The sequence below is a fragment of the Cannabis sativa genome, chromosome 1, assembly GCF_029168945.1.
Source record: "Cannabis sativa cultivar Pink pepper isolate KNU-18-1 chromosome 1, ASM2916894v1, whole genome shotgun sequence".
NCBI classification, from domain to species: domain Eukaryota; kingdom Viridiplantae; phylum Streptophyta; class Magnoliopsida; order Rosales; family Cannabaceae; genus Cannabis; species Cannabis sativa.
The window spans coordinates 54,720,028-54,747,125 of NC_083601.1; the positions used below are offsets into that span (position 1 = coordinate 54,720,028).

The 27,098-nt window shown below is 31.7% G+C and overlaps 2 protein-coding genes across 4 annotated transcripts; both read right to left on the reverse strand.

Annotated features, from left to right (window-relative positions):
* Positions 1–2,766: 2,766 nt before the first annotated feature.
* LOC115705865 (uncharacterized) lies at positions 2,767–6,520 on the reverse strand. Its single transcript, XM_030633311.2, has 4 exons — positions 5,811–6,520; positions 4,901–5,386; positions 3,983–4,495; positions 2,767–3,091 (listed from the first exon to the last, which is right to left on the reverse strand). The coding sequence occupies exons 1-4, from the start codon at positions 6,357–6,359 to the stop codon at positions 3,008–3,010; spliced, it is 1,632 nt and encodes a 543-aa protein (XP_030489171.2). The 5' UTR covers positions 6,360–6,520; the 3' UTR covers positions 2,767–3,007.
* An 802-nt stretch (positions 6,521–7,322) lies between these two features.
* Positions 7,323–12,777, reverse strand: LOC115706474 (peroxisomal nicotinamide adenine dinucleotide carrier). Of its 3 annotated transcripts, none has more exons than XM_030634132.2 (4): positions 12,548–12,777; positions 8,772–9,140; positions 8,623–8,677; positions 7,323–8,117 (listed from the first exon to the last, which is right to left on the reverse strand). In XM_030634132.2, the coding sequence occupies exons 2-4, from the start codon at positions 9,134–9,136 to the stop codon at positions 7,512–7,514; spliced, it is 1,026 nt and encodes a 341-aa protein (XP_030489992.2). In that variant the 5' UTR covers positions 9,137–9,140; positions 12,548–12,777; the 3' UTR covers positions 7,323–7,511. The 3 variants fall into 3 exon arrangements, with proteins under 3 accessions (XP_030489992.2, XP_060964584.1, XP_030489994.2); XM_061108601.1 differs by having other exon boundaries at positions 8,772–9,168; positions 12,548–12,774; XM_030634134.2 differs by having other exon boundaries at positions 8,772–9,227; positions 12,548–12,774.
* Between the last annotated feature and the right edge of the window lie 14,321 nt (positions 12,778–27,098).

The window sequence follows — 27,098 nt, forward strand, 5'->3', positions numbered from 1 at the left end:
AGGACCATTATTTATTTATTATTTTAAAAAAATAATTATAATATATATTATATGCATGCCTTCTAATTGATATCTGACGAAAGAAGTATGTGTGTTAACTTGATTTTTATATATAATGTGTGTTGTGAATGACGAAAACAATGTCACTTCTCTCTAAACTAATTAAACACAAATATATTGTTAATAAAACACTAAATATATTTCGATAGAGAATACCTTTTATTAAAGGCCTGGGAAAATTAAACTGAAAAAGAAGAGGCTATTAAATGGATATCGTTGTACAGGTTGAAAAATTCGATTTAAACCCGAACATTTCATTGAAGTGTAATGACCGTACACGCACATATTTATAAATTATATATATTATGCATGTATAAAACAAATAACATTAATTTATATCCGAAGAATTGAAGTTTTTTTTTCGCTGTGAATTGACTTGCCTTAATTAAAAATGGAAGTGAATATTCTGCGCTCGTGTAATATATTGTTTCTGAAATGAATGGGTGTGAATCAAAAGGTACAAGTTACAAAGATGGTATTAAAAGAGGTTAACATTATTTGGAACCCATCACGAGCTTCCTGAGACATTAATCTGGCCATGGCCGTCCAAGAAATAATATACAACCTTGGAACAGCTCTGCAAACATTATTGTTATACCAACTTATTACCTCTTTCTATCTGCATGCATGCAGCTTCTTATTCTTTTCTTTTTCCTCGAAATCAATGTCTTCCACATATAATATAAATTGAATTTATATGTGGTGCGCACGCTTTCTTTTTTCCTTTTTCTTTCTTTACAACTTATTATATTCCTTTCCAAATGGATCATATAAATTCTAATATATACAATTTGGTTATCATGTGGTTAGTAATTAGCAGTACGCTTATTCTCATAAATGCCTCTAACAATTAGGACGTCCTTGAATTTATGTAATATGCGAATGATGATAAGTTTAGCAATTTTATACTTGTACATGAATGATGAGAAATTTATTATTACAAACCCAACAAAACCATTTAAATAATAAGAGACACAACAATATACATTTACCCTCAACATAATTAAGTTTTAGTGAGATTTCGAAAAGGCAGATGAGATGAGCTATATACCATATATAATTTTTTTAGAAAATAATCGAATTAAATTCGTAGTTTATTAGAAGTCTGTGAAAACTATTAAAATACAGGTTGGTCTGAAAAGATTCGGCATTAGTAGACCCAACTGTAAAGTCAACTCCCTCCCAACAGTACCTCCATTCTCCCATCTATTTTTAACTTTACCTTATAGCTAATGTTATTTTATTTTATAATAAATAATTTTTTTTCATGCATGAGAATACGTGACCCTATTAATACGGATCTCTATCCTTGAGAAAGAGGATGTCTGTCTTTTCCAAAAATATATATTTATATACATACGCACATATATACAAGTGCACAAGTATTTTATTTATTTATGCATCTTGCCCCCACTTGCAAATATTAGAGTATTCTCTCAAGTTAAAATTTTCTAACGCGAGTAAAGTCACCTGATCATTGACCCTTTCAAAGTCCAAGAAGTCACTCACAACTCACAAGAGATCAAACAAGTGCCACACAAGACACAACTACACCAATTATAAAATAACCAAACAATAACACATACCCCTTTGAATACATGTACGTATATTGTAAGTACGTATAATTTTAATTAATATACTATGGTATATTCTACTTAAAAAACAAAATCAGATGCAATAATTGAGTTAGGTCTACAATCACCACGGTCTAGATAGCTGAGTATTTGTTTTAACGACTAATTGGGTATAATATATCAACTACAACATACAACAGTTCTATACATGTTATTATTGATCATGTTGAGCTCGTTTATTATTTTCTAATTAGTGATCATGATGACCAGATCCCAAAAAAAATCGTTAATATAAATTATCGGAATAACATCAACCTTTAAAAAGTAAAATTGGAAAAGAAAAAAAAACAAAGCAGAATTTTAGTAGGGGACAACATCCTGGTTATTCATTATTATTACTACTAAATTGATATTAGAGGTTGTTGATACGTAACAAATCAATTTTATAACCCAAACGTATGATTGAATTTATACGCCACCTAATAGTGGCAACTGAGTTTATCTTGGTTTCATCAGTAAAAACAAATAAAACACAAGCAAGCAAGCAATAAATAAATAAATAAAATAAAATAGAATTAAAGCTGCCAATGCATTTCACTAGTTAAAGTCATACCAACGAACATGTTCCTATACGTAAAACTGTAAGACCACACACCCACACCAAACTGTAAAACCATATTTCATGAAAGGAGTCTAGAAAAGCATAATTTCCCATGCCACACATCTTCAAAGACAGACACATCTTTAAATTAAAATAATAAAAAAAAAAAAAAGCTCATATACGGCTAATCTAACATGAAATATAAATGTACATTAGTTTTACACGTCATCCAAATTCAAGGGCAAACTTTTAAGATATGAACTCAAAGTTTGCACTCTAAAAAGTCTTAACCATTATATACGATCAGCTTGCAGTAGTAACCACAAAAATAAGAAATATCACAACCAAGATTGGTATGCAATGTGATCCACATTAAATAAATAGAAATATTCTTACACGAAAAAGCTACTTCATATGAGTCATATCATAAACAAGAAGAGTAGGGGTAAATATGAAATCATATTCTTCTACGAAAAGCAATAAGATATCAGACCATGCCACAGCTCAATAAACTTCAAGAACAGCCACATATTTCAACATTCCAAAGGGCATTTTATTTTCCTCCATTTTGATGGAGTAAGACTATGCTTTCTCAATTACAGTCAAAGGTTTAAGAGTACAAAAAAATTGTAATTGTCTATGACAAGATGTTTAGCAAAGCAGCATAGCTGTAAACCCATTGTTGAGAGAAAAAAAAATCTTTGTTACCTGAAATTTAAAAAATTTGTTTGCCACCTCATGGTTGCTGAATCAAGTATAAGAGTTCCAGATTCTATGATGGAGCTGACACGCTAAATCGAAAGCCAGACTTCCCACGATCGTCCTCGTATTGCTTTAATATATAGTAGTAGTTGCACTGCCAAGAAAACCAAAGTTGGCAAAATTCAAGACCTTTCTTAATGATTCAATAGGCCATACAGAAAAAAGAAACAACGCAAACAATTGAAAAGTACTTCCATATGTGTTGGTCAAACAGGTTCATGGAGAAAACACATTTTTATATGATTTCCAGAACTCATACTTTAAGATCATAATTATAAATTTCACTAAAATAACAAACACATATACAGATAACCAGTCTTGTATTGTGGAAAATCAGTACAACCAAGACAGTTTTTTTTTAGCTGGAACACAATCAGACAACCAAGACAGTTTGATTTATTCCGAACACACCAGATCAAACTCAAGCAGGCGAAAAAATTTAATAGCCACAAAAAACTACAAATAAAAGCTAACTTAGAAACAGCAATAAGTTGCAGCAAAACCTATCTTATAGGTCAGAAAAAGAAAAGGTATTTAACTCTTACTCTAGACGCAAACAATAACTCAAAGTTTTATGCTCTCCCATATAATCTCTGGCAAGTTCTCCTTGCCCTAACAAGCAAAATAACACAATTGGCTAAACAAGTATGTAGGCAGATCAAGAAACTGTTAAGAAATAGAATTGTGACGATTGTCTCTACAAAAAAAAAAAAATGATTATTTATTAAATTCTACAAGACTACTATTTCTACAAATCAATTTGAAGTTTCAACAGAAATTCTGGGTTGTGAAACGGAATACTCTGTGATCAATCAGCATAACAAATCCTTGCACACTTTCTTTTTGGATGCATTTCATTTATAAGTGGATGAATTTGGAAATTTATAAGTTTTACCTCAACATTGAATAATCTTTCAGATGGAAAGGACACAGTAAACAAAAAAGTACTGTTTAATGGTAAATAAAACCAGATTATATAACTAACCTCTAGGCGGAAGAATTTGGTGGGCACAACAATCCCAGCTCCAACTGAACTTCGAAATGACTGAAAGAACTTCGGAACAGAGAAGTTCCGGAACTCATTCTCTGTCAATTTTGCGAGGTTCCCAGAACCTGCAAAAATGTGTCCATGCACTCCATGTTCTCTTAACCAGCGCAGAGGAAGATCAAAGGAAAGATCTGCAAATGCAGTAAGAGCAAGGTCTCCGCCAACAACATCTCTTCCAGAAGAGTCGGAACTCTCTTCATCAGGTTTATCATTATTTTGCCTTCTTGGCTCTGTAGGACCTATGCCTCTTGTCTTAAATCCCCACACTGTTGTTGGCCCTCCCACAGTGCAAACTGGAGAGAAATCACCACCCAAGAAGAACCTTTCAGGCAGGGATGAGGGCTTGTTCAAGAATCCATTCCCCCATGGGAAAATAACACCACCAGATATTCCGAAATTAAGTGCAACGTTATAAAATCCAAAAGGCAAAGCGTAACGAAGATCAAATTCCTGTTTGAAATTTCCACAGAAAAAGTTACTTAAGCAGTAAAAGGCATAAAGAAAACAAACGAAGGGAAGGGCGTATAACAGTGTAATTGTCATCAAATTAACCTAATGTCCGATGATGCTATGTAAACTCTACGAAATATATATATTTTTCTCTCAAACTAACAAAACAAGTAATCATAATTCCTCCAAATAAGGCGACAGGTAGGGAGAAAAAGGAAAGTAAAAGAAAATTGTCCCAAGAATAACATTTTCTTGCAAATAGTCCAGACCAATTTATTTTTACATATCATAACAGAACCAAATCAATTTGACTCCTACCCAATTCAATGAAAAGGCTAGACCCTTATTCTGTAAATTCTGTTTTAAGAGCTTAGATGTGATACACTAAACATAAGGCAAGTATACCTGGCGTAGAAACCGTAAACACCGAGGATCAGGAGATAACCCACCAACTTGACTGCTCAAAACACAAGCATAACCTCGAGTTGGTCTCACACCTGAATTCCTTCTGTCAATCTTAAACGTATATTTAAGAGATGAAAGTAAGCCATGTCCAAGCTGCCTTCTTATTGTCCTCGAGGCCATCTGTGTTGGATCTGTCAAGGTACGCCATCCAAGATTATATGCCAAGTCGTGGTTCTTGGTCGAAAATAAACCAAGAGATAGACCCAATTGTCGCTCTTTGTATGAAGAGTACTCTTGCCAATCTTGAGAAAGCAAGAATGCCCGTGCTACCACAGGAGTTAAGAAGCATTTGAATCTGGGCAAAAACACTCCAGCACTTATCTCAGAAGTTTGGTTTGGTCCATACGCCAAAGAACCATCCCACAGATCCCCATATCCAAGCCAATTCTTATACTTAACTGAGCCTTCAAGCGTCCAAGATCTAGCCTACAAAAGAATCATGTAATTTCACGAGAGCTATCCACAAGTAAATAAACAACTCACACACAATAATTCACAAAACTTGACATCTTGAGCATCTTAACTTAAAATAACAAAGTCATATAACTTCTAAATTCAATGAATGCTCCTGAGAGACATGACAACAATGAAATTATGAAAGGCATGTGAATAGTCTAAAACTTGTTTTGAACCTTTAGGTCACATAAATCCAAAAATTGAACTGACCTACTTAAAATCTATTAGTAAGCAATACACTACAAACTTAATTACATGACTAGAAGTCTTTCATCTTGTAAAGCAGCACTTGCATTTCAATTAATCCACTTTTACTCAGCAACCAAACATGTGAACAACTAAATTTGTATAATGAAATGAAACAAACATAAGCAGACGCATAATTAAACCTTACCGCAGGTTTAGTGTAGGCGCCGCATTCTCCGGAGAGGGGGTTCTTGGTCTCGACGACCTCAACGACCACATTAGCAGTCCCAGGCAACTCAGGCGGACCAGAATCGAGTGTAATCCTAACCGAATCAAAGATCTCAAGTGCTTGAAGCTTCGCATTGGCCATTCCAGCAGCCTCGAGCAGCTCTTGCATAGTGCCAGCGTTCTTGATACCTTCCACTTCAGCCTCGATCAGATAGTCATTGGTCTTAGAATTACCTTTGATGATAACATCATGAACCCTCAAAGGAACTTGTCCGGTGGACATTCGATGCATTAGGTTTTCAAGCTTGGACTTCTCTGAACGCAACCGGTCTGCCTGGGATTGGGGCTTCTTTGGTGGCTCTTCTTCTTCCTCCTCTTCTTCATCGTTATCATCCTCGTCGTCTTCTTCATCTGCGGCATCGTATTCATCATCTTCGGAATCGTCGCCATTGGAGAATGGGCCATGGTCTTCGTGGTCCTTAGGGTTGAGAGTGTTGAGACCCTGTTTGTCTTCGTTGGGGTTTGCCATAGCCAGGGTTAGAGCGGCGGTGGTTGTGAGTTTTTTTTTTTTTTTTCAGACAATCGGGCAGACGTGAATGCTCAGCAAAAAAAATACCTGTAATTATTTACAAAAGATTAATTCCACAGTTTTATTTATTTATTTTATTTTTTATTATTATTATTATTATTATTATTTTTTGAGAAAGAATTACACAGTTTGTTTGGATAGAAATAATTGCACAGTAAATAAAACAAAACTAAAATATTTAAAATAAAATTGGATTTTTTTTGGTTGTTGTTTATATGCCAAATAAAAATTAAGCATATAGTATTTAATATTTTTCTTTTGAATGAATTTAAAAGTTAATACTGTATGCTAATTACTAAATATATATATAGTATTTTATCATTCAAATGCATTGAACAACAACATGGTAGATTTGTTATACTAATTGTAGTGTTGTTATGTTTCTTTCAGTTAGTCTTTAGTTGAGGCTAGAGTTTGAGATATAGAGGGTTTTTTTTTTTTGTTTGTTTGTAGGAAGCAATGTCTTCGTCAACAGTGAAGAATTATGATATATTAGTGAACATAGATTCAGATTGAATAAAATGTGCCTGCCTTAGCCTTAGCAAGTAGTCCTACCTACCGTCATTACTGGTTACAGTCTATCATTACACCAAATCCCACTTTGGCTTGGACCCCTTGCTCTATATTCTATTATGAAAATGGAATAGCTCTAAACACAAATCATGATGGTGAAAGCACCATCAATAATAAAAGAAACTTATCACTACCGATTCAACTAAAGCAAAAAAAAAAAAAAAGCAAACACTAAATTCAAATGCAAGCTAACAAACAAACCAGCAGGAGAAACTCAAGAAAAAAAAAAAAAAGAACGTTTTCTATTTGAAATGAAACCAGTGCTAACAATCACCGTGTCACTATATAATTAGGCTTGAACAGCATACCCCACCAATCATAACATTGGTATACAAATCAATAAGGAACATTTTTAAGATAAAATATAACATTTGGTATACAGATTTTATTACTTCCATTCAATCCTCTAACATCCTAATCATTTCCCAAAGCAAGAGTTTGTCGAAAGAGGGAAAATTTTGTAAATATAAATTTGACTACAGATATGCCTTGCTAAGACAGCACGTAAGGAAAGTGAGACTACAATGAAACCTTTGACTTCAACTTTTTTGTGGTCTTACTGGTAAGCAAGAACCGAGCTCCCTTTACAAGTTCTTCCTTAACCATGAACAAAACAGCAGCTGCAAGTACACTTTGCACAATTTTTGTGCTCATCCCTTTGTAAAACCCGTAGAAGCCTTCGTACCGGATCATCTTCAAAATAGCATCTAATGTGCCTTTGTAATGATGCCTTTTGTCACCGGTTGCAATCTGTTTAGCTTGAAGCCTAGCCTTGACAACTAAAAGAGGATATGTGACAACAGTAGCTCCTAGTTTTGCCAGAGCACCAAGAAGAAATGTCTCTAAAGCTGTCACTCCTTTGTTACGTTGCTTACTCAAATCACGTCTTTTCCTAAGCTTCTTCAACATGGTTTCATACAACATGAATTGTATGGAAGGATTGCTAACCATAATTAATGTTGGAAATACACCTCTCCAGAATCCCCAAACTCCAGCTTCACCATAAACTTCTTGAATTGCATGGGTAGTCCCAAATGGCGGAGGCTCGGTTGCTGCAGTAAGAACTGCTTCATCTGGAGTAATTGGTCGTGTCTCAGGCAAGGACTTTGAGATTTTTGTATGAGTCTGCATGTCACATATTTTCAACAAGAGGACTAAGATGTAATTTAAAACAGAAAAAGGAAACTAAGATACTGGCACAGCAGGAAAAAAATATACATATAAATATATATATATATATATATATATATATATTTATGCATGTATAAATCATATGCGACAGCATTGTAATAAAGCACACTAATTAATTTTTCAAAGATTCAGACAATATTCCAAGTTCCAGACCAGCAGCCACTGTAATAGCATCCAATCCAAGAATGTGGAATCTTGTAGAATGCAGGTCCGTCAACACTTTTAAAAACTAAACTCGTTTTATACTTTGCTATTTCTTAAGAAAAGGAGGTTTTTGTCTGAGCCACAATTGCAAACTTTACAGTGATACTATATATTCGTCCACCCATCACTTTTCACTAACCTAGTCAGTCATGGTAGGAATCTAACGAACATCAACAGGAATCAATTGCACTAAAATAAAACTTATTTGAGATAACAGAAAACTAAGACCAGTTACCTGCATGCGAGTAACAATTACCCATATAGGATTCGTCAACAGCACATTCACACACCTGAAATAGACTAATGCATGAGATAAATGAATATGTAGTCAACTTTCTACGTATAAATTTCTCTTTTCTTGTTCCCAGCCCACTCAAAAATTACCCAGATAAAGCAGCCACCACAAGTGAAGAAAGCATGCCAACTGATCCATCACCAATTCCTAACTTCATCTGTTCAAGTGCAGCAACTTCAGCCTTGTTCCTGAATATTTGATAGAAATAATAGTAAACACCCTGAGAAGCAGCTGTTCCTGCAAGCGATGGCGTCAAACCTCCGTATAATCGTCCCCATCCTTCTTCTTTTACAACCTGACACATTTGATCAACAGTTCCAAGCTTCCTCTTCTCTTTCTTCAGATCACGCTCTGTTTGTTGTCGAGTATTCACGGTTTGAAGAGGATATGTGATCAGCTGGGCGATGATCCCGCCTCCAGCTCCGGCGAGCCCATTGATCAACGCGTCTGACATTTTTCTGTTGTTTATCGGAGAGGAAAAGGAAACTGAAGCTTATTTTCTCGGGAAAGTGCAGATCAACATTCAGGAAAAAGAGAGAAGAGATCTAAAAAAGTTGGCAAGTTTCAAAAAACAAGACATAATGAGCCTAATCTCAAGCTTTCTCACACAAACAGAAGAAGCTCAAACATAAGCAACGAACAAGTCCCAACTATCACACACTACAAGTGAAACCAAGAAAAGCCACAGAAAACTAATATGAAATGTAATTCTGTTAGCAATTGTTTTATGTTTTCATTTTTCAATATCGTATTTAAAAAATGAATATCGAAAAAGTCTTTTTATTATTATTAATTTTTTTTTTTTGTAGTTTTCAAAATCTACGGCTAATATTTTCTGAAAAAAAAATTCAAAAACTAGAAACATGTTTGGATAATGAAAAACAAATTTTTTTCAACGCATATTATCATGAATTGTTTTAATGAAAAGTTACATCTAAAATGCACACACGTTTTTCTTTTTTTTTTTTTTTTTTTTTGAAGATGATAAGACCTTGCAATACAATACAAACTTTACAGCCAAACCAAAGAGATGAATAGCCCACACATATTAAAAGTTCAAATCAACTAAAACAGATAGAATTATACATGGAAAAAGTCATTAAAACAGAGAAATAGATGTAAAATAATAAAATAAAATTGGGCAGATGTTGGAGTCCAGGGATCAATCACTCTGTTATCACGCGAGATGCCTATCTAGTGATATGTGTTAATTAACTGGACCTGACCAAGTTAATTTCGGTCCAAAGAATATGTATATTTTGGGCAATCATGCTACTCTTTTTGAATTAATCAATCAAGCCTTAGGCTGCAAAAGAAAATCAAAAATATATTTTCACACTAGTGATAAACTAGAACGCAGAGGAGGAGATGGAGGTTGTCCCTACTCCCTAGTCCTTTAACTACACTCACATTGCTGGAAAATGAAAAGGAAAATCTAGACTAATAGCTTTGATGATGGAGAAGGAAATTCTACGAGAAAGAAGCTGGGATTTGTGGGCAGTGCTATAATTTCTTCTATTGGTTTTGGATGGAGGTCATTGTTCATGTCAAGAAGGAGCTAAGGACTAAAATCTTTTTTGTTCTTATGGATCACCTTACCGATACCATGGGAAACGTCTATCTTGAAGCTATGACATATTAACCCCAAACCTGATAATGCCATATTAATCTACTTTCATAATTAAGCCAACGAGACATTTCAAGCTAGTATACCTTTCTAAGCTAGAGTCCAAACTAGCTTCATAATCTTTTTCTTAACCAACTTAAGCACACATACGATATCAATTGTATAGTGTAATTGTATTTGAGTGTTTGATAATTATATTTATTTGATAAATACAAAATTATCAAAATAGACATCACTATAGTATTAATTTCTTATAAATTGCTAGCTTAAATGTAAACATATATATAATTTTAATTTAATTTAAGTCTTAATGCAACCTATTGTTTCTCTTCTAATAATTTTTGTTTTCACTTCAACATAAATGGCATTTTATTTATTTATTTATTTTGGCATTTTGTTTACTTTTAAATAAATTTAATTTAATTAAAAAAATGAATATTTAATATTTATATTTTCACTTTAAATCGATCACACACAACCACCCAAAATGTCTAGTAGTCTACATTAAAATTCAGACTCATGTCCTATCATGAATGAACCACCAAATTAGCTGCCTGAGCATGCCTTACTTCTACAACAAATCTGAAAACTTCCTCCTTGGAGAAGTAAAATAGAATGCACAGACAAACAATTGGCTTACATCTACAAGGCCAGCATATGACTTAGAGCAATTTCATTCTTACATAATTTGAACACAAGCTTTATTTATCTTTTGAGGACAGCATAGCCACCCTAACTAATTTATTCTTCTCTATATGCTCCAACTGGCCTTTGGATTATATGTAATTGGTTATGGGACTAAAAGGATCAATATATAGTATGAAACAATGTATCTTTCATATGTAATAAAGCCCCTAACTACAAATGATCAGTTTATATATGGTTTTTATGCAAGTCATACTGATTTGCTCAATGTCAAAGTACTACACTCGCGCACCAACACACATATCTCTTACCTATATAATAAATGCCTATCTAACAGAATTTCTTGTGGCTTAACAGAATACTGTTAAAACCTCTGTTAGTTCTAAAAGAAATCCGTCAAATACTAACAACAATGCTGAAGAGATGCAAATGAATAAACCATAATTGTTCACAACTTCTTTAAGCGCGTTATTAGTTGGTAGCTATTCAATGAAGTATTGCCCATTTTGGTTCTAGACTTCTCTAAACAGGTCATTACTTAGTAATCAATTCAATGAAGCATTATCTTTTATGCTTCTCCTATTAAAATGCCAAATAAAATTTGAAACAACTACAAATTATTTTTCCAATCAACAACAACACAGCATTGCTCCACATTACACGCAATGGTAACTTATTTGTCACTATGAGAATAATTCCAATTCAAATTGCTTAAAAACACCATGAATTAGATTTTATTTGGAAAGAAGTTTCTCAATGTCACCAAACACTTAGTCAAAACCAATACTGGTATTTCTTAGAACCCCATATATGGAATTATCCTAAACTTAAACATGTTACTAAAAGGAAACAAAAAACAAACCCCACAATAGTATCCATTTACAAACTATAAGCCATGTCATGTCTAGAGTGATTAAGAAAGCAAACAAGGAACAAATGTGATTCGCATGAAAGAAGCAGACATTTCTTTTCTGTAGGTGTAATCCCATTGAAACAAAATCACAAAAATATGAAAGTTTCTTTTGTTTCAAATGAAAAAAGATTGAGAACAAAATCTCGGAACCATCTAGACTAGAACAAAATCTCGTATGATTATTACAACATATTTACACTATTAACGTTTAAAAGAATGCGATAAGGTGTACATATATACACAGTATCAAAATTTTAGAACTAAATCATATCCCTGACACCATTAAAAAGGAAGGAAAAAAGAATTGTATAATAGCTAAATCATATCCCTCTAAAAAGATACCTAGAATGCCAATGTAGAACAGAGAGAATCACTTGAGAAAAATCAAACAACCTGATAAAGTTTCAATCTTTTCTCTACATTTAGGGCTGCATAATAAAACAAATGTTTCAAGTAGAGAACTCAATTTGGATTACAGCATAACAGAATCAAATCAGTGTATTATCATATTTCAAAACCATTAACTTATCTTCTTCTTCTAAACAATTTTTCAGAACAAAACACAGGTTGATTCAATTACTTCAACACTTATCAGAGAATATAAAGACAGAGAGAAATTAACAAAAAAATTATGTAAAGGGGAAAAAATAAAGTCTGTAAAAATAGATGAAATGGCGTACCTGTGAGTGAAGTAATTGTAATTGTTTATCAGAGCAATGAGCGAAGCGTGCGCAGGTGGTAAAGAAGCCGAGTTGGACAACCCAACACAGCCTATGAATTCCTCCTCTCCGATGAAAGAGGTTAGCAAGTGATAGAAGAAAGAGGGAGCGCGATCAAAAAAAGACAGAAGAAAAGAAATAGAGAAATTGATTAACGTAGACAGATGGTGGGTGAAGTTGTGCTGACTTCAACATTGGTTCTTTCAAAAAAAATAAATAAATAAATGAATTGGGCTTGGGCTTATTCCATCGGTTTCAAATCATTGAAATAAGTGGAAATTGGATTGTATATCCATTTACTTTGTTTGTTTTAATTTTTATAGATGATGTTTTCATTATACCTTTTAGATTAATGTAAAGCATGTGCTATATTTTAATAAAGTATAATATGAAAGTATTTTTGATTAATTGATACAAAAAAAGGTATATCTCAACTTATCTCTCGAAACAAAGTTAAGAAATTAGAATTTTTCACACATACTTTTTTTTTTAAGAAATTTACAATAATATACACTCTTTGCATTTAATTTATAATAATAATATTACTACTATTACTGACGTATCACATCAGCCACATCTGACGTTCTCTGATATTTTTTGACATTTTCTTTTTTTTTTAATCGTTTTTCTGTTTTTTAAGCGTAACTTTTTGGTTACTAATAGTGTTGATAAGAAACTAATTAGTTACCTTTATATAAAAATCTTTATTTTTATCATATAATTTAAAATATATTTTAGTTATCTCTATAATTTATTTGTATAGTTAGTTATTTTTAAGTTATATTATGGTAAATTATAATTTAAAATACATTTAAGTAATCTTAAAAATTATTTTCGAAATTAATAAGTTGTCATATAATATAACAACTACCATTTTTATATACTAATTATTTTATATATTTTTTATTTTGAAAGCTAGTTAATTATTGTATAATACAATTAACGAAATTCTAAAATGAATGTCAACTAAGATTTAAAAAAAATTATAAAACAACCTTTCAAAAAAATTATAAAACAGTAACTAATCGATATATTAGTAACTAACTATTTCTTTTCTTAAAATAGCGCTACATTTTGAAATATTCACATTGAAGAGTAGATCACAATGTTATTTTTTTTAGGTTCATCCGAATAACGACGTGATCAGAAATTATTTTTAAAGTTTGAAAGAGAATGGAAAAATAAGAAAGAGAGAAGCATAAGAGAAGAGAAAAAGGAATAAAAAATAGAGAAAAAAATGTATAAATAAGGGTATTAAAACATACTCAAACAAATAAAAATGTTATTGATACTTGATCAAGTCAATTTTAACAATTAAATCAAAAAAATAATGTGTGAAATGTAAAATTTTAAGGGTTACTTTTATATTTTGTGTACCTTTTTTTTTGCGGCAAAATCACTTTAACTTTATGATTTATAACACTTAACTCTATAAACTCATTTTTTGACGGTAAAACTTAATTAATCTCAATTCTATTTTTGTATTTACACTTTTGTCTAAAAATTCCAGTTAAGTGTCACAGTAAATTGTCTACATGTACACACATAGTACATTTTTAGTAGTCCACATAATTTTAATTATTAAAATATTATAAAAAGAGATAATTATAAAATTAAAAATAAAATAATAATAAAAACATATATAGATTCTACTTCTTTTCTTTTTCAACTTAAATACCTTAATTAATAACCTTAATTCCTCCTCACCCCAAAACCACCACCACACCACCTTCATTAACACCACCACCATCACACCACCTCTATTAACACCACCACCATCACACTGCAATCACAACTATAATTCACTTGCACAATAAATTTTAAATGCATGCAAATTCTAAACTCGAAAATATATGTTGAACATGAGCAAAATAGCTCAATTGACAAAATCAAATTAAAATTTATATATGCAGCGCGTTTTATACTCATTATGAGTCTCGAGTTAGCTTTTAAATCTCGAAACAAAGGCCTGGAACACTAATGGCTCCTACTGGCCGAGATGCTCATCGAAGCTCCACCGTAGGTGGTGGCGATTCTCAGTCAAATGAGACGTACGAAAGATCAGTCCACAGATTCTTGAAGCTCTTGATGATGGGAAACCAAAACCAAGTTCCTTTCGCTTGTTGACCACCGGAGATGGCCAGGTCAAAACTAAAAAGTTTTGGATCCAGTGAGAAAGAGAGAGACAAAAATGGAGAAGGAGGAACTCAAGGGATCACGTGAGTGTGGGTTTCAAGGTACTTTGTGTTCATCTGTGATCTCTATTTTTTCCATTAATGGTCGTAGACACCTCGTCGACATGAGGCCGAACGAAACGCTAAGAGAGAGAGAGAGAGAGAGAGAGAGAGAGAGAGAGAGAAGGCAGAAGACACAAATCTGAAAAATATCAATACCAAGAGAGGAAAGAGGGGTTCATCACCCAACGTCTTCAATGATTGACGGTCGAAGATGGGGCAATGTGGCCCTCTACCCTTTTACGTCAAAGAGAGAAATAGACGAGAGAGGAGAGTGAGCATGAGAGAGAGACCAAGAGAGGAGGGGCAAAGTTTGTTTGGGTTGAAGGAGGAAGAAGAAGAAGAAGTTATAGGGTTGGGATGGTTCTAGTCGCTCCAGAAGAAAAAGAAAAAGAAACAAATTATATTTTTTTACTTTCTAAATTGTTTTTTTTAATTTTAAAATAATTTTTTGTTATATTTAAAATTAAAATTATGTGGACTACTAAAAATTTTCCACGTGTACACTTCTATACATGTGGGCAGTCCAATGTGACACTAAACTGAAATTTTTGGACGAAAGTATAAATATCAAAACGGAATGAAAACTTAGTAGATTTTGTCGTCGAAAAATAAATTTATGAAGTTAAGTATTAAAATCCATAAAGTTCGGATAATTTTACAGCTAATATCTCTTTTTTTTATATATTTTTAAAAATTTAAATTTTAAATCAATCAGAAATCAAGTCATCAACTTGTTTTATACTACCAAAGTTTTTGTTTACTAATTTTTGACAATTTTATTCTATTTTTGTACTATTTTTTTTTTCCAGAAAGTTGTTTATTTTAACTTCATACTTCTTAATTCTTTTTTTCTTCTTTCATTTTTTAACAATAAAAGAAATAGTTACATTAAAAATATAAATAATAATCTATAACCTTTATGAAAAAAAGAATGTTTTAGGCTTCCACTAAGTAAATTACTTAATTAACTTTTACTAAATATTAAACTACAAAAAAATAATAACTTGTTCTTTTATAACTCAAAAGAAATTTAAGTCAAACAACTATACATATTGTAATCCTTTTACAAATAAAACAAAAAAACATTTTTAAAATCTTTTTATATCTCACATTTAATTAATGAATAATAATTTATCTTTATACAAAATAACTTAAAAGTATATTATTTTATACAAAAAATTTTAAAAATTATTTCAATTGATGGAAATAATTTACTTATTATTTTATTAAATAAAAATAATAAAAAAAAAACACAATTTTAGTTATATAAGTATATATATATATATGTTATAATTACCTTTCTCTTCCTTTAGATTATTAAAATAATAGATTTATAAATTTTTAAAATTGTTGAATTATATATATTCACTTATATTTTTAACATTAATTTGACACACGTAAGAACAAACTAATTTATTGATGTGTGAGGACCATAGCCTTACTAAAATAATATCACACTTAAAAAATATATGTAATTTTTAATTTCATAATTGTAAAGTAAAATAGTAAAAGAGCTCCACAAAATTAATTTAGTATAAGTGATTATAATTTTTGTTTAATGTGGGCAGTGAGCACAAATATCTTTAGGGGAGTTTTATTTGCACTCTAAAAATTTATAAATGCACCATATTTTAATAATTTTTATTTTAAATAAAATTTATATCTGTAATTATATTAGTTTTTTTATCAAAAGTCATTCAATTCAAATTGTTAAAAAATAAATCCATCGAAAAAATTTAAATATTATAATAAAAATTTAAAATAAAAAATTATATGAAAATCTATTAGAAAAAAAATAAAAAAAAAATTATATAAATTTGAAAAATCATTATGATTTTTTTTAAAAAAAAAAATAAGTACTAAAATTAACACAAAATAATATGAGAAAAATAATTCAAAAAAAATATTAAAAGAGTAATTTTTAAAAATTATTTTAAGTTTATTTTTTATAAAATATTAGGGTGTACTTATTAATTTGTGGGGTGCAAATAAAATTTTTTATATTTTTATAATAAATGAGTTCCCTAAAAAAAAGGGGAATTACCCCATATACTATTTTTTTTAACCTTTTTTTTTTCAAATTTATGGTTTGAGTTTCTAAAGTAGTTGCAGCACTAGTTGCAATAGGGGTTTCTATACAATTTTTTGGTGCAATTTAGTTTGCAGCGCTAATTGCAATATGAGTTTCTATGTAGAATTCCGTAAAAATATATAAAAAAAAAAAAAAAAAGCTGTTTTGAAGTGTAAAAAAAAAAAACTCCAATAAAAAATCACGTTGAATACACATGCGGAGCACGTGTGCCTCCCACTAGTATCTTATAATTTATAAATAGGGTAGTATAATATACAACAAAAAAGTCAATTAGACAACAATCTAATTTTAATATGTCAATATCTACTAGTCCGAATTATGCAAATTAAAAAATTTGAAAAAACTTATCATTGTAATTAAAAAATGTGTCAAAAATAAACTACATATATACATCATCATCCACAAAGCAATACATATATAACAAAAAAAAATGTCAAAAATAAACTAAATATATACATAAAATACTTCTCAATGGATATTACCTATAAATGTTTACTAAACAAATTTATATGGGTAAATACCATTTTGGACCCTCTGTTTTACAAAAGTTATCAATTGGACCCTGTGTTTTGTTAAAGGACAAAATGGACCCTGTATTTTCTAAAATAGTACAAATAGGACCCTGAATTGATTTTTTGTCAAAATAAAGTTTAATTATAATCTGATCTAAAAGTGCTATGACAAAATTGTTTACATTTTTTGTATCTGTTCGTATTAAGCATTGTTTTCAAGTTGTTGTATTAAAAAAAAAAGTTGTCAAAAATTAAGCTTAAGATCCTATTTTTACTATTTTAGAAAATACAGGGTCCATTTTGTCATTTAACAAAACACAGGGTCCAATTTGTAACTTTTGCAAAACACAGGGTCCAAAATGGTATTTACCCAATTTATATATATATATATAAACTTTTAATAACCAGATTATATTTTTTCTTAACTTTTAATATTTTAATTGGTTATAGACAGGGCCGGTCTTGGGTTGAAATGGGCTATAGGAAAAAAAAATTTGGGCCCTTACTATAAAGATAAATAGTATTTTTAAAAATTATTAAAAAAAATATGTATATTTTTTAAAAGGCAATTTTTTTATTTTGGCCCCTAAAATGAGTGGGCCCTAGGCGTGGGCCTACCCCGCCTATGCCCAGGGCCGGCCTGTTGGGTTTTGTGTCCTAAATAAAACCCATTTAAATATAATCAGATTTACTAATTAATAAAGACCAGAAATCATTTTATGTTGCATGGTTCACATGATTTATTTTATGATTATATTTAATGTATAAATTCTATTAAGTCCAGAACATGTGTATTTGTTCATGATTATAGTGTTGTCAACACAGTGGAATATAATCATGATTATATGTTCAAAAGTTTAATTCCTTGATTTGCCAGTTCACTGGATTTAAACTGGCATGATAATCAGTGATAGGTATACTTACACATTGGATAAGTGTTATGTCCTTTCCAGGGCATTGGCAAAGTTTACCAGTATTGAATGTATGGAGTATACATTGGAAGGGACCGATATTGAACTTGGATTAGATATGATAAAGTTACCATAATATCTATTCAATTCAATATCGCCTAGTTGATCCTAGATCAAATGATCTTAATCCCGACATGAATAGGTTCGATCTCAAGAGTGTTATTCGTGTTCTTTGATTTGTTAGTTAAGTCTACTTTTTGGTCGGATGATATGTACATTTTGGGAACATGATAGTACAATTGAGTGGGAGGTCTAAACATAGATATGGAATCTATAGCTTCTATAGGTATTTAGAAGTGAAACAATGATTTCCTTCGAGCTTGGCTGAATAGAGATAAATGATTGAGATCTCATTTTAGTGATTATATTAGTTCACTAAAATATCATTTATAGGTGGCCAAGTGTTTTAAGGATAAAATACATTGAAAGGGTGTAACGGTAATTTTATCCCTATGCAATGTAGATCATCTATAGAGGATCATTGATTATTGGGATTATAACAATGTATAATTAATAGTGTATCTATATCGTGGAACGTATAGAGCGTTCTATGTAACTGAGAGTGAAATTCCAAGTTCTATGGTGGATGCAATGAGGAATTAATAAGTTAGTGAATTTGCTTGGTAAATTCTAGATCTGCTTATTGGAAGCTCGATTATATAGGCCCATGGTCCCCATACTAGTTGAGACAAACTGCTTGTAAGACTCAGTTAATTGATTTTAATTAATCAATTATAATTCTAAAATAAAACTATGTCTAGTTTATGAATTTTTCACTAAGATATGGCTTGATTGTGAAGAAATAGTGTTTTAGGGTTTATTTGTTAACTAAGAGACTTTATGGAGTCTAATTAATAAATATTATAAATGACAATTTTATTTGATAGTTATTTTAATTATTAAATAAATAGTTTTGGCATTTATGAGGTTAAAATTGCAAAAGTGGTATTTATGAAAAATAGGTAAAATAGTTGGAAAAAATGACAAAACCCAAACTTGAGTGGGGCTCATTAAGTGGCCGGCCATCAAGTGGTTTTTCACCCTATTTTTATCATTTTTTTATTCTTAATAATTCAACCCTAACCCTATTGAAGATAGTATAAAAGGAAGGCTATGGTGTCTTCATCCAACTAATGCCTCCAAAGCTAAAAACCTAGTTTTCTGATGAGACAACTTCCTTCTTCTTCTTCCTCTTGAATTTTCGAAACACTAAGCCTTTCTTCACAAATATTATTTAGCCATTAGTGATTGAGTAAGTGTCCACACACATCAAGTTGGTCCTCAATCATAGTGTATAAGACTGTGAAGTATCCAAACACAAGGAAGGAGTTTCGGGCTCAGATCTTGGTGATACTCTGCTACAAAAATGATACAAGAGTTAGAAATCTGAGTGGAATGAGTCATTTAATTTCGCTACACCCACTGTAAGGTTTCTCATAACTTTTATGTGTTTAAATTATATTGTTTTAGAAATTCATATTAAGATGTTAAAAACATACATGGTAGTAAATCTAGATCCTAGTAAAATATTCCGACACGACCCTGGTTATAGACTTATAGTTTATTTTGGTGGTAATGTAATATTTTATTAATGTCTCTTTAATTTTGGTAGTTTCTTTATTAGTTTATTATTGTGGTTTATTATAGGAGTGATTTTGGTAGTTTATTTGTTAGTTTACTTTACTATGGTAGTAATTTTGGTAGTTTTTTCTTAGTTTATTGTGGTAGTAATGTAAAAATTAGTTTATTAGTGTTAATAATTAAATTTAGTTTTATAAAAAATTAGTTCAAAAAATAAAATTTACTGTCTGTTTATTTTTTTTTAAAAAAAAACATTTAGTTTTTTATGTTTATAATTTTATGGTTTATTTTCAGTTTTTTTATATCATGAGTTGTTTACAACAGTAATAAGTTTAAGTTTCCTACGAGTTGTTTTTTGTTTTCAGGATGAAAGTTTTATTTGAAGCCTGATGAAATGATTGAGGGTAAAATCACGGACAGACTCACATATAAGCGAGGTGGGGCAGTAACCCCTTAAAAAAAAACTGGAAAAAAAATACATATGTATCTTAGTTAGTTGCAACAGATATTTTTAAATAAAAGATGATACTTATAAGTATAATATTAATTTTGGTGTAATGATTAAGCTACTTAGCATATAGGTTAGAGGGGTAAAATCATCTTATTTCCTAATCAAGAGAACAATATGATTAAAAATATCAATTCCAATTTCAATGAAGTTCAACTTAAGCTTTATTGTGGTACTTGCTTTGGTAACTTTTTAGATATGCGTTGTAACGCCCTAATGCTAAGGCACGCTATAGTGCTTTTTCAATTACAGTGCTACCCTTGCTAATCAAATATTTTTTCTCGAAAAATATGTCAAATTAAAACTTTTTATAATAAATATTAAACTTTATAATTTATATAATTATTTACAAACACCGGGATCCCGTTTCTGAACTTTTATACAAAATGAACCAAAATACAATTTCCAGGTCGCACAGCGACTACAAAATATACCCCCAGTTGTCCCGAGACCGAAAACTCTAGGTCACACTGCCATGACATGTACAATCTCATCCTAGCCAGGCTCACTCCTGTTCAGCTTTCGCCTTTCCTTTACCCACACATGGAAGTAGAACTGTGAGTCGACAAACTCAGTAAGAAAAGCATATAACATGTCATATAATACCGACTTGTATCTAGGCGCCCATACGCCTATTTACAAGGCTTAGCAGATGAGTAAGAACGTTCTACTAAGATACGACCATGTACCATGTACCTCATGCACTCAGTATACCTTCGTACTAGTGTAGGTAGGGTATGGACCGCACCTTGAGTACTGTTAGGTGTTGTACCATAGACACCTTGTACCTTCCCGTACAAGTGTTGGTAACACCATGATGTACTTTCAGACATCATACACCTTACCAATGCACTCTGTACCGCAACCGTACAAGTGTTGGTAGTGTATGAATCACAACATATAAGCATGCATATGTTGGGTTTTGTGCCCTAAATAAAACCCATTTCAATATAATCAAATTTACTAATTAATAAAGATCATAAATCACATTTTATGTTGCATGGTTCACTTGATTTATTTCATGTTTATTTTTAATGTATAAATTCTATTAAATCCAGAACATATGTATTTGTTCATGATTATAGTGTTGTCAACATAGTGGAATATAATCATGATTATATGTTCAAAAGTTTAATTCCTTGATTTATCAGTTCACTGGATTTAGACTGGCATGATAATCAGCGATAGGTATACTTACACCTTGGATAAGTGTTATATCCTTTCCAGGGCATTGGCAAAGTTTACCAGTATCGGATGTATGGAGTATACATTGGAAGGGACCGATATTTAACTTTGATTAAATATGATAAATTTACCGTAATATCTATTCAATTCAATATCACCTAGTTGATCCTAGATCAAACGATCTTAATCCTGACATGGTTAGGTTCGATCTCAAGAGTGTTATTCATGTTCTTTGATTTGTTAGTTAGGCCTATTTTTTTGGTCAGGGTGATACATACATTTTGGGAACATGATAGTGCAATTGAGTGGGAGCGCTAATCATATATATGGAATCTATAGCTTCTATCCCGACATAAAAGTGAAACGATGATTTCCTTCGAGCTTGCTAAATAGAGATAAATGATAGAGCGCTCATTTTAGTGATTATATTAGTTCACTATAATATCATTTATAGGTGGTCAAGTGTTTTAAGGATAAAATACATTGAAAGGGTGTAACGGTAATTTTATCCCTATGCAATGTAGATTATCTATAGAGGATCATTGATTATTGGGATTATAACAATGGATAATTAATAGCGTATCTATATTGTGGAACATATAGAGCGTTCTATGTAACTGAGAGTGCAATTCCAAGTTCTATGGTGGATGCAATGAGGAATTAATAAGTTAGTGGATTTACTTGGTAAATTCTAGGTTTGCTTATTGGAAGCTCGGTTATATAGGCCCATGGTCCCCATACTAGTTGAGACAAACTGCTTTTAAGACTCGGTTAATTGATTTTAATTAATCAATTATAATTCTAAAATTAGACTATGTCTAGTTTATGAATTTTTCACTAAGCAAGGGCTTAAATGTGAAGAAAAGAGATCGTAGGTCTTATTTATTAATTAAGAGACTTTATTAAGTCTAATTAATAAATATATTAAATGACAATTTTATTTGATAGTTATTTTAATTATTAAATAAATAGTTTTGGCATTTAAGTGGTTAGAATTGGAAAAATAGCATTTTTGAGAAAATAAGGAAAGATTGTGATAAAATGGAAAAATTCTAAGTGGGGCCCAAACATCCTACGGTCGGCCACTAGGGAAAGGAATTTCCATTTAATTTCTTTATTATTTTAATGCCTAAGAAATCCTAACCTAAACCTAGGTGGTTGCCTATAAATAGATAGTGATGGCTCACACCAAAAGATGATGAAAAAATTACCTTCAGTCAAATTCTTTTCAATTAATTTCGAACCACATTCTCTTCTTCTTCTCTTCATATTTTCATACCTTGAGTGATAGAGTAAGTGCCCACACACATCAAGTTGGTCCTCAATCATAGTATGTAAGACTGTGAAGAATCCAATCAACAAGAAGGAGAATTGGGCTCAGACCTTGGTGATACTCTGTTACAGAAAGGATACAAGGGTTAGAGATATGAGCGGAAGGAGTCCTTTAATTCTGCTGCACCCACTATAAGGTTTCTCATACCTTTTATGTGTTTATTTACATTGTTTTAGAAATTCATATTAGGATGTTAAACAACATACATGGTAGTAAATCTAGATCCTGGTAAAATAATTTCAACAGCATATACACTAAACATATACATACATTCAGATATTCATATCACACATTATATACAATTCTTACATTGTTTTCAGATTCAAGTGTGCTGGCCGACCTGAACGGAAAGTCTTGCGCTAGAAGGATGCCCTAATCACATAATGAAACTGGGTAAATCACATGATCAAAAAACCTAATCCGGGAAACCTGAACCCACCACTCTAGGTTCTGTTATACTCTCTAGGGATTACACTAACTCAGGAAATAGGGAAACACCAAACTACGACACAGAATGGACGAGAATTGAGAAAACGAGACACTCGGGGAACCCTGCCAAAATCGGCTAACCGGTTTTACAGGTACGTGTAAAACCGGTTACCCAGTTTACACCAGTTCACCTAAAAATCTCATTTCTTGCTCAAAACTCCACCAAATGTAACCCAACCTTCTAGAGTACCTAATTAAGGTATAAGCAACATATTCCAACCAGTATTTCACTAGAAAAACTCAGCGAATCAAATTATGCCATTAAAGATCAAAGCTTAGGTTTTTAAATTCAAACTTGCATAAATCCAACCCCATACACCAAAACCAGCTACAAGAAGCTATATTCAACTCAAATAAACCCTATAATTCGAACTACACAAAAATTAAACCCTAACAACCCCTAATTTTCAAAATCACCTACTCAAACCAAAGTAAAAGCTTCAAAAAAAACAAGTCTATGGATTTTAGGGTTACCTTAGCTTGAATCCCACTTGAATTCCTTCCTGAAAACACCAAAGATTAGCAGCAACTCCCCTGGTTTTTGGCTGGTTCGAAGAGAGAGAAGGGAGAGAAAGAGGTTGTTCTTGAATTTTGGGTTTTTTTCTTATTTTTCTTCAAATGAGAAGAGATAAACTAATTGATTTCTTGCTGAATTAAAATAACCAGGTGTCCACACCCTAGGCAGCCACCAAATCACCCTCTTGGCAAATTACTAAAATGCCCCTAATCTTACAACTTAGCTATTTTCCAAAACAATGGGTAAAATGGTCAAATTCCATAACCCCGTTTAATCCCAGTTTTTTATTTTCTCCAAAATATTTCTCACTAAGAAATAAGGTTCTAAACTTACCCATGTGATCAAATTAGTCATCTATCGCATTTTCCGTCGTCGCCGAGCAAAAATTACAAAAATAACATAATTCACATATAAGTCAAACAATACCCTAGAGTTTAATAAAATCTCCGGAATTGAGAAATTATAACTCTAATGCTCATTTCTAATAATGGGGTCCAGAAATAATTAAATTCATAAACGATTACAAAAATATCAAAAATTAGTCCTAATTGCCTTTACTAATTCAAATTACTAACGCGGTCATTACATGCGTCCTATTGCTTTACAGTCTCAAATGATTCATAATGGTTTACTTTATACATGGCTTGATTGATAGGATTCTTAAGAAAATGGATATTCCACTTTATTCCAAGAAGTTATTGTTGGAAATTATTTTACCAGGATCTTAGATCTACTCACAAGTATGTTTATTAACACCCTAAATATGAACTTTCTAAAACGATGAAATAAACACATATAAAGTTTAAGAAACCTTACATTGGGTGCAGCGGAATATAATGACTCCTTCCGTTCAGATATCTAGCCCTTGATTCCTTTCTGTAGCAGAGCATTATCAATATCTGAACCTGGATCTCTTTCTCTGAATCTTTGATGCTGAAACCTCCTTCTTACTGAATGTCTTTCTTCACGATCTTCCTCACTATGATTGAGGTATCACTTGCTGTGTGTGGGCACAACTCATACACTAAGGATTTCGAAATTTGAGAGGGAAGAAAGAGAGAGTGGGTTCGGCCAAAGATAGGGAGAGAGAGAGGCTCAGTTTTTTCTGAATCAGAAGTGTCAGAAGAAAAGTGTAATTTTCCTGAAGCCTTCACTATCTATTTATAGCATTCCACTAGGGTTAGGTTTGAATTATTTGGCATTAAAATAATGAAAATATCAGTTTAAATTGCCTATAAAAGTGGCTGGCCATGCTTAGTGGATTTGGGCCTCACTTTTTGCAATTTTGCAGTTTTATCTTTTCTGCATCTGATTTTCTCAAAAACGCCAATTTTCAAATTCAACCATTTAAATGTCAATTCTAACTATTTAATAACTATAAATAATTATTAAATAATATTGTCATTTATCATATTTATTAATTGAACCATACAAAGTATCATATTAACAAATATGCCCCTATAAACTCTTTCTTTACAATTTCGCCCTTACTTAGTAAAAATTTTACAAATAGACATAGTCTAATTTGAGAATTATAATTGATTAATCAAAACCAATTACATGAGTCTTACAAGCAATATTATCTCAACTAGTGCGGGGACCATGGGTCTATATAACCGAGCTTCCAATAAGTAGATCAAGAATTTAGCACTAAAATTCACTAACTTATTAATTCTTCGTTGAATCCACGCATAGAACTTAGAATTGCACTCTCAGTATATAGAATGCTCTATATGTTCCACCATATAGACACATCATTAGTTATCCATTGTTATAATCCTAATGTGATCACTGATCCTCTATATGAATGATCTACACTGTAAAGGGATTAAATTACCGTTACACCCTACAATGTATTTATTCCTTAAAACACTTGACCCCGTATAAATGATATTTCAGCTTATGTGAAATGAGTACTCCACCATTTATGTTCGTTTGGTCAAGCTCGAAGGAGATCATCCTTTGCTTACTATTCGCCAGATAAAAGCTATAGATTCCATGTTTATGCTAGCGCTCCCACTCAATTGCACTACCGTGTTCCCAAAATGTACGTATCACCCTGACCTAAAAGTAGGCTTAACTAACAAATCAAAGAACACGAATAGCCTTTCAAGATTGAGCCTAATCATAACAGGATTAAGAACATTTGATCTAGGATCAACTAGGCGATATTGACTTGAATAGATATTACGGTAAGTTTAATAAATCTAAGTCAAAGTTCAATATCGGTCCCTTCCGATGCATACTCCATGCATCCAACCTGAGCTTTACTTTAACCAATGCTCTGGAAAGAACATAGCACTTCTCCAAATGCAAGTAAACTCTGTTGTAGATTATCATATCAGTAAAACCCTATGTCTGATAAATCTAGGAAACTTTATTCACATAGTCATGTTTACTTTCCAATGTGTTGACGGCACAATAAACAGGATCAAGTATGTGAAAAGGGTTTCAGATGAATTTATACATTATGTACATATAATCATGAAATAAATCATGTGAACCATGCAACATTAAATGTTATTTCTGATCTATATTAATAAGTAAATCTGATTATATTGAAATGAGTTTTATTTAGGGCATAAAACCCAACAAACTCCCACTTGCACTAATATAAAACAAAACGTGCGTTTCAAATAATCTCAACACCTTGATATACAAATCAAGTGTAGTAGTAGTAAACTCCTCGTAATAGGATCTGAAAGGTTGAATTAACCACAACTTTTTCTCCACCATTACTCTTCCTTAATCACAAAATCATTGATAATGTGAAATTCCTCTCTATATGTCTACTCTCTTGGGATACTGGATTCTTATACCTTTGGCAACTACTTTTGGTTAATCAGGAAATTAACACTAGTAGTTTAGGCAATTTGGAATGGTGCCAAAAATGTATAGAACTTTCCTTAGACTGAATAAGTACCTTTCCTACAACCTTAACATTCAGTCCCTCTCTGGTAGACCTAGAGACTTCAGATAGGTTTTTACACTTCTCCAAAATCACTATTCCACCCCCAGAGTAACCACCATCTTATCAGAAAGATTTTCTAGCACAAAGGCAAATTTCGAAATCTGAAATGGTGTAGT

What these genes read in the sequence shown, in the direction of transcription:
- LOC115705865 (XM_030633311.2), bottom strand. Translation starts at nt 6,359, where the DNA reads ATGGCAAACCCCAACGAAGACAAACAGGGTCTCAACACTCTCAACCCT. An exon ending in GCGCCTACACTAAACCTGCG is followed by an intron (nt 5,387 to 5,810) that starts GTAAGGTTTAAT and finishes ATTCTTTTGTAG; the next exon opens with GCTAGATCTTGGACGCTTGA. An exon ending in CCAAATTCTTCCGCCTAGAG is followed by an intron (nt 3,092 to 3,982) that starts GTTAGTTATATA and finishes TTTTCTTGGCAG; the next exon opens with TGCAACTACTACTATATATT.
- LOC115706474 (XM_030634132.2), bottom strand. Translation starts at nt 9,136, where the DNA reads ATGTCAGACGCGTTGATCAATGGGCTCGCCGGAGCTGGAGGCGGGATC. An exon ending in GTGGTGGCTGCTTTATCTGG is followed by an intron (nt 8,678 to 8,771) that starts GTAATTTTTGAG and finishes AGTCTATTTCAG; the next exon opens with GTGTGTGAATGTGCTGTTGA. An exon ending in TAATTGTTACTCGCATGCAG is followed by an intron (nt 8,118 to 8,622) that starts GTAACTGGTCTT and finishes TGTGACATGCAG; the next exon opens with ACTCATACAAAAATCTCAAA.